This window comes from Vombatus ursinus, unplaced genomic scaffold (assembly GCF_900497805.2).
Source record: "Vombatus ursinus unplaced genomic scaffold, bare-nosed wombat genome assembly UNPS02014847.1, whole genome shotgun sequence".
In the NCBI taxonomy this organism is placed as follows: domain Eukaryota; kingdom Metazoa; phylum Chordata; class Mammalia; order Diprotodontia; family Vombatidae; genus Vombatus; species Vombatus ursinus.
Genome location: NW_020954625.1, coordinates 6,287,994 through 6,296,197, shown reverse-complemented (window position 1 = coordinate 6,296,197; position 8,204 = coordinate 6,287,994). Strand labels below are relative to the sequence as shown.

At 39.5% G+C, this 8,204-nt stretch overlaps 1 protein-coding gene across 5 annotated transcripts in view; it reads right to left on the bottom strand.

Annotated features, from left to right (window-relative positions):
- The window catches only part of RUFY2 (RUN and FYVE domain containing 2), a 53,684-nt gene that overhangs the window by 18,952 nt on the left and 26,528 nt on the right, over positions 1–8,204 (bottom strand). For 4 of the 5 annotated variants that reach the window (XM_027840614.1, XM_027840615.1, XM_027840617.1 and 1 more), the window contains exons 10-13: positions 6,671–6,787; positions 5,635–5,802; positions 4,575–4,672; positions 1,794–1,913 (exon numbers count right to left, since the gene is read on the bottom strand). In XM_027840614.1, coding sequence (XP_027696415.1) covers positions 1,794–1,913; positions 4,575–4,672; positions 5,635–5,802; positions 6,671–6,787 — 503 coding nt within the window. Of the gene's footprint in view, positions 1–1,793; positions 1,914–2,043; positions 3,648–4,574; positions 4,673–5,634; positions 5,803–6,670; positions 6,788–8,204 lie in introns of those variants that run through there. The other variant, XM_027840618.1, reaches the window with a different exon arrangement.

The following is an 8,204-nucleotide window of genomic DNA, read 5'->3' as shown; positions in this document are numbered from 1 at the left end:
GGCCACGTCTTGGCGACTCTGCCTGCACAGCTGACCCCTCTGTCGGACACTTAAAGCTCTTTATAACATGGCTCCTCACCTTCTTCTTCTTCTAAGTTTTATTAACGCTTTTTGCTTTTGGATAACATTCATCTCCAAATATAGCCCTCTCCTACTCAGCAAGCTTTCCCTTTTAAGAAATTTTTTTGTTACAAGTTCAATAAAACCAATCAAAACACTGTCACAAAGTACATATATAACATTCTATCCAATTCATCAAAATAATAATAGCTCACATTTATATAGTGCCTACTATGTGCCAGGCACTGTGCTAAGCTATATTATTCCATCTGATTCTCACAGCAACCCCGGGAGGTAGGTGCTATTATCATCCCCATTTTACAGATGAGGAAACTGAGGCAAATTGTGGTTAAGGGTCATTCAACTGATAAGTGTCTGAGGTCAGACTCGAAGAAGGGAATGACCCATCCTCTTTTCAGACCAATCTGACACCACTCCCCTTAACATGGCTTACTTGAACTTTCTCATCCATGACTCTTCTCTCTTTGGTCTCCATACTTTTCACACAGGCTTTCTCCTCCCCTCAGAATCCCCAGCTCCCCACATGAGCCTGAGCTCAAGTTCACATCTCCCACCTAAAGCACTTTCCATGACTGCCCAGTTGTTAGTACTCTCTCCTGCCCCCTGAAATAACTCTGTATTTATTTTGTCCACATTTGCGTTTATCTGAGTACATGTTTGCCTCTGGTAGAATGTAAGCTCCTTAAAGGCAGCAGCTGTTTTGTGTGGGGTTTTTCGGTCTTCATAGCTTCAGAAATGAGCGTGATGCTACTAAACAGTAAAGAAACACTCATTGACTTAAAGTGTGTTAAAAGGGAACACATTTGGGCACCACAGCAAATTAATGTTCCTGTTTTGAAGATTAACCCCAATGTTTCTGCAAAAAGTTAGCATTTCATTTTAAGTAATATGTATTCCCATTCAAGATCAACATATTCCCTAGTGGAATGAATCTAGATTTTATAATAGTAGTCAAGGTAAGTCAGACAAACTCCTATTTGAATACTTTACCACGCGGAAGAGGTAATCCCGGCATTCTGAAGGTTATGCCAATGGAGAAGAAGCTTTGGCAAGTCCTCCAGGGCAGACACATTCTGAGCATGGTCTTGGCAACAGATTAACTCTTCTTTCCATGGACTAATTGACCTGACTACCACAAAGCAAATTTGTTGGCTTTGGCAATCCATGAAACAAAGAAAGGAACAAAAACAGCCCTCAGTCTTGTGGGACTCCCTTCCTCACTGGAATACATATGTTTCATTAATAGAGGGATACTGATACCACGAATGTACTGAGAATGGTCCAAGAACATTAGCTCACAGACTGCCACATGTGAAATAATGACAGCATCAGCAGATACCTACGGCCACAATCAACAAATGGGTTTTTTAAAAAAGATACTGGCAACACCAATCAATTCGTAAAAACTGATTAAGTGTCTGTGTTCTAGGCACTGTGAGGGGCACTGGGGAAATAAGGACAAGAACAACTCAGTCCTTTCCTGATTACATTTTAATGGGAGAAACCCCACTACCACACAAAAGCGAATACAAGATGAAGTGATGATGGGGGACATCTGCGGACATCAGAACAAGCCTCGATTATAAGATAAAAGGAAATATTGCTATATTCTTTCCACTACGGGAATGTATTAAGAGAAAAGATATGTATGTACACGTACACACACACACCCCTCCATATACGTCTTTGGATAAAAGGGAGAGGATACTCACAGCTGTGTCTCCTTTTGGGATATCTGTTTCTGCAGGCTGTCAGACTGACTCAGACACTCTTGTTCAAATTTTTCATCCTCATTCTTGGCTTCCATTTGAGCCTTCTCTGCTTGCTGCAATCTGGTGTAATTCAAATCAACTTTGGGTAAAACTGAGGCTAGAACTAGGGTGTAAAAGGGTGAAGAAGACAAATAAAAGAAAAATGGGGAAATAGAAACATTTCTAAATAAAAACAAAGTCTGGGGGAAACTTACAAACTCAAATGAGAAAGAGCCACACAATGCCTAAAAATGGCTTCCGTGATTTTCATTATGCCGTATAATACACCCAGGACACGGTCTTCAGATTTACTTTATTTCTTGTTTATGATTAACAATGCAAAGCAGTACAACTTTTATCACTTTACATGGAGTTTAATCTAGATTACAAAGTAAGCATGTGCATTACTGCCTTTTAAAAAACTGCCAAGTACAGCCCCTCCATTATCAACATTAATTAAGCAAAGAAGTTGCAATATGCTACGTGTCATATGAGAATACAGGAGCCACGATATGACTGCATAATAAGGCCAAGTGCGGAGAACGGCGCCCACCTCCAACAACAGCACATGCTGCAGCATTCTTCCCGTCTCTACTGAATGACTATAGTGCTGTTGAGTTTTTTAAATTTAAGAATATTTCTCTGGTAGTTGGCACTGTGGCTCCCTAGACCACATGCTCCCACCACCAAATGAATTAAGAGTGATTAGCTAAAAATACTGTGTGTGTTACTTTTCTTTTCTTATGCATTTGGGACCTTGATTTCCTACTTTGGGGTCTTGTCTCTTTTCACAACATGTGCTTATTTTTTCTGCTCTGTTCTCCCACAGCTTCTGCTATGAGAGATTTTTTAAAATTTGATTTTACAGGTTTGAAGCAGACTGCTTATTTTTAAAATAAAAGCTCTCCAAAATATTTCTGGAAAATGTGACTCTAACTGGAAGATGCAATAGCTATTGATGTCTAACCAGTCAAATTCCAGCTGGTCAATTTGCTTTCACAATTACAACTGCGGAGTCACAGAAATAGGTATTTCCCTTAGGCTTCTGTAGAAGCTGCTATTTCCCCAGGTGAATAAGGAAGGGAAACCACCATTGAATTTATGTCTTTGAAGGCTAAAATAAATACAAATTCAGGAACTTGTAAACTCCCCATAGCTTTCCTATACTATGTAAGGGGATTTTTGTTTTGTCAGGCCCAGCAAGGCAAGACTTATTGTTGTGCTACTGTCCAAGAAGGCTTAACAGAAGTGGCAGGCAGGAAAGGTAGTCAAGCACAAAGACAGCCAAGGTGTGGGTAACAAACTGATATTTAAAATGCTGTAAAAATCAGGGTACAGCCCTAAGGGAAAGAGAGTGCCAAAGGAGAAAGAAATCTGTCAGCACAATGTGGAAACAAAGGTCAATTTAATTTTAAACAATTTTATACTTTACATTAAAAAGTAGCTGGAAGATAAGAAGACTGTGTTTGATAGCCCTGACCTGCAATGGCTCAATACCAGAATTAGTTCGAGTGCAGTGAAGTTTGGGAGGAATCCAAACCCACGAGCTCACTTTATGGCAGTGCATTACCACAGCAAAAAGAGTCCAGGGGCTTCCTAACACCCTTTTGTAATATTTCATCACATCGTTTTCTTTTATATTTAACAAGCTGTACAAATGCAAACACCCTTTTAGAATTTTTAGATACAGCAGGCATGAGGCGGCTTCAGAAAGATATATCTTTCACCAGTTTGTACTGGGGCTGCGTGTCACTGCTGGCACACTTCACAAATGACATTGCAATAGTCCTAGTTTGAGTTAATAAATCTTTATCACTTCAGGATGGGATGGACAGAAATCAAAGGCAAGAGAGAAGTAATAAAAATGTCCAAAATGTAAAAATTGGGATAAAAGAAACAAAAGAAAAGAGAAAAGAAAAAAAGAAGAAAAGAGGATGTCAATAAAAGAATATTCATGTCAAGAAAGCTTTAAATAGTTATGTTTTTCATTGGTAGATTTAAAGAAAGCAATGGTAAGACATATGCTGACACCAGTATGACACGGTAATGGAGGTTTATTACATTTTCCAACAATAAAAATGAAAAATCCCACCTACAAATGATTAAATCTAAACAAATCTCTGCTATACTTGACCCAGACAGGTATTGTTTTAACATCTTTAAGCATCTTTTTCTCTCACCAAGTGTCTGTACATCAGATATGAAATACTCCAAATGGTTTTATGTACTTGGATGTAAAACTTGGCATACTTGTAGGTCAAATATACCTCACAATCAACCCCCTACCACCTGAGAAATAATTAATGGCATTCCGCTGTGGCCAGTGTGGAAGGTGATAGATAACAGGCTATTAGAGTGCAAAGGGACCTAAGAGATCATCTGATCCAAACTCCTTATTTTATAGATGAAGGAACAAGCAGAAAGAAACACACCTTAAACGCCTACTCTGAATGCCTGTTTCTAGATAGGTACATGAGGAGAGACAGTGGAGATGACAGTCAATATGCACTGAAGTCAAAGAGAGCTCATTTTACCCTTGGTTTTCTTCCCTACAAGGCAACTATTTCCAAACAACAAAAACCAATGGTAAAATCCTGCCAGTTTCTTCCAAACAGGTCATTAACCTAAAACTTTGCTAGACAAGCAGCTTTGGTGGCAGGTGGCAGGTGGCAGGTGGCAGAGTGCAGTCAGGGAAAACGAGTGGAAGGGATGAAGAAGCAGCAAATGCTGTGGATGCCCTACCTTTGCTCCAGCTGTTTCATGGCAGCAGTGATTTTATTGGTTTTGTCCTCCAGTCGACCAATTATTTCATTCTTTTCTTTCAAGCCCTCTTCTGAACCCTAGTTGAAAACATTAAAGCTGCAGTGATTTGGGGATTACTAAATCCTAACATTTAACATATTTTTTTTTTACCAGATTGTTCATTAAAAGAGTAAATTAATTCAAATTTTCAGTAATGTTACTTTCTACAACACAAAGCAGTTTAATCATTTAATATATTGACGGGCAAAAAAAGAAAAGCAAAAACAACTCGGGTGATAAGATTTTCCTTCAATGTTGTCTCAAGGTAACAGTGTTTATCCTCTTAAAAGGCCTCTTTTTTTCATCTGAGTTAGTTTTTTAATTGCTTTGGAGTACAAATCTTCTGAAGTATAGTGGCATAAAAGCAAAGGGTTAATAAAAGTTGCAGAGAATTATCTGATCAAAACAGAAAAGGTGGCAGGTTGTAGTATCACAAGAACCAAAGAAACAACTCTAGCTTTGTTTTTTGCTTGTATAGTTTCAGTTTTAACCATTCTGGTCTTCCCTAATGCAGAGTAAATGGAGAGAAGTCATTAATGCCTAACAAAAGGATTCCCTTGTCACTGCCATATAGCTAAAAATCGCATTTCTTCTTCTTGGTAATAATAGTGATAGCTAGCATTTATATAGTGCTTTAAGGTTTGCAAAGCAAACCTTTACCTATGTTGTGACATTTGATCCTCCCAACAACCTTTTGCAGTAGGTGGATTATTATTATTCCTATGTACAAGTGAGGAAATGGAAGCCAACAGAGGCCAGCACCTTGCCCAGAGTCACAGAGCTGGTAAGGGTCTGAGGCTGGGGTTGAACTCAGGCCTTACTGACTCCTGGGGCGGTGCTCAGTACCCTCTGTCGCCCTCTAGTGGCAGTTACAAGCTTGCGTCCAGTAGTCCATATGTGAAGCTGACTGCCTGCACCTTGACGCCTCCGTCTGCGGGGTGACTCCCAATCCCCAAAGCTCACACTGACTCTTCCTCAGCTTGTAAGAATGTTTCTTTACCTGCAGCTTCTGATACATCTCTATGTTAATTGCTTTAACGTCCTCCAGTTGTTGTCGAAGGCCTATAAGAGTATCTTGTTTCTCATGAATGTCTTTTTCCAGCAACTTCATGGCAAGCTCAATTTCATGTTTCATGCTAACTTGCACCATAAGCTCATTCTCCACATCCTGAAATTTGAGCACACACAGTTTACAGGGTCAACTCACAAAATGAGAGAGTGTAGAAGTCAATGGCGCTTTGGAGACTATGCCAGCTCAACCCTCTCATTTTACCACTGGGTAAATGGAGGCCCCAAGAGCTTCAGTGACTAGCCCAAGGTTACAGAGGTAGGAGTAGGGAGGAGGGCTGGGATCTGAATCAGGTCTCGCATCTCCAAATCCATCACTCTTTGGAGTACACCCTCTTGCCACAGATTTGCATTTTTCTTACAGTCATCAAGTTTTTCTCTCATATACTTATCATCATGTATATTGTTTATATATTACATACATCCTATCCCCATACTACGTAAGCTCAGTGAGGGTAGGACCATGTCTTATTTAATCTTTTCATCTTTTCTAGAACCCAGTCTGGTGCACAACAGTAAGTGCTTCCGAAGTTTTGTTTTAAGGCAAAAGTGAATAGAGGGGAGTTGTTTTTAGCATCAAATCTTCAAAGAAAGTTAATTTTCAATGAAAACAAATGAAGTCACATACAGGGAAAAGGACGGAACAAATCTTCATTCCCAAAGATGGATGACAATTAGGATGGTATTGTTGATAATAACAATAACTGACATTTCTGTGACATCTTTAGGTTATAAAGTACTATATACATATATATATAGAGAGAGAGAGAGAGAACAGGCACACGCTGTCAGACAAAGTCACCGTCTACATCAGTACTGGCTGATTGTTTTTGTTACAAGGCAGGGCTCTAGGAGACGCAAAAAAAATCAGAAAATGAATGTACTGTAAAAATGCCTTATTGTTCGAGTGGTGCTTTAAGCCTTTCTCTTCCCAGTGTCTCTCCTAATTTAACATTAGTGGTGCTCACTTGTCGTAACTGGGATTCTTCTCGGAGCTGTCTGCGGGCTTCGTTGTACATCTCGTCCAGTCCCTGACGAGACTGTTTGTATGTCTGAAGCTCAGTCTCCACGTCTACTTTGGTAACCTAGGAAGATGACCAAAGCGTACAATTCCACATCCGTTACCACGAGAATACAGAGAAATTCATTCTGATACAAGACTGGCCCAGAAACACAAGACAACCAACCCACCAGCAAGTATTTCACGTATAAGATTTCACCCTATACTCCAAAGCTGTGATCATCAAAACAATTTGGTCCTGGCTAAGAAACAGACAGATTCATCAGTGGAACAATATATGGAAACAAATAAGAATAGCAGCCTGCTATTTGATAAACCAAAAGATCCCAGCAATTTGGGCAAGAATTGACTATTTGACAAAAAACTATTGGGAAAAATACAAAGTAGTCTGGAACAAACAGGTATAGACCAACATCTCCCATCATATACTAAAATGAGCTCCAAAGGGTACATGATTCAGAACTAAAGGGGCGGCATCATAAACAAATTAGAGGAGTATGGAAGAAATGACCTGTTGGATCTAAGCAAGAGAGAGGGAGAGGTTCACATGAGGTAAAATGGACAATTTTGATTACATGAAATTAAAAGGGTTTTGCACAAACAAAACCAATAAAGCTAAAATTAAAAGAAAAGCAGGAAACTGGGGGGAAGGAATCTTTGAAGTGGGTTTCTGTGAGGTTTCATTCCAGAGCTAGACAGGTAACTGAGGCAAATTATAAAAACAAGAGTCATTCTCTAATTCCCAAACGGTCAAAAAATACAACAAGGAAGTTGTGATTGGGGTTCTCCATCATACCTATCAGTTAGGCTAGGTTGAAAAAAAAAAAGGAAAATAGCAAACACTAAAGGGGATATGGGAAAACAAGTACACGACTGCACTACTGGTGGAGCTGTGAAATGGCCTAGCCATTCTGAAAAGCAATTTGGAAATATGCCCCTAAAGCTATTAAAACATGCACACCCTGTGACCTAGGCTTATATCACCTAGTATCACCCTGTGATACTAGGCTTATACCCCAAATGAAAGAAAGAAGACAGGGACACCATGAACAAAACTATCTATAACAGCTCTTTTCCTAGTGGCAAAGAACCGGAAACCCGAGGAGATACCCATGAGCTGGGGAAGAGCTGGACAACTTATGGCATACAAATGTGTGGGAATGCTATTGTGCTGTAGAAACCTGGAATTGATGCAGAATAAAGTGAGCAGAACCAGGAAAATAATTTATATAGTAACAACGATACTGTAAAGACAAACAACTTTGAAAGGTCTGGGGACTCTGATCAGCACAATGAAAACCATAACTTTAGAGAATTCTTGATGAAACATGGTAAAGAAAAACCTCCAGATACAGAAGTGGGTGGATTCAGAGGGCATATGGAGGTAAATTTTTTTGGACATGCCTAATGCAGGAATATTTTGCTTGACGATACGTGTTTGTAAAAGGCTTTGCTTTTCTTGTTTTCTTAATTGGGGGAAG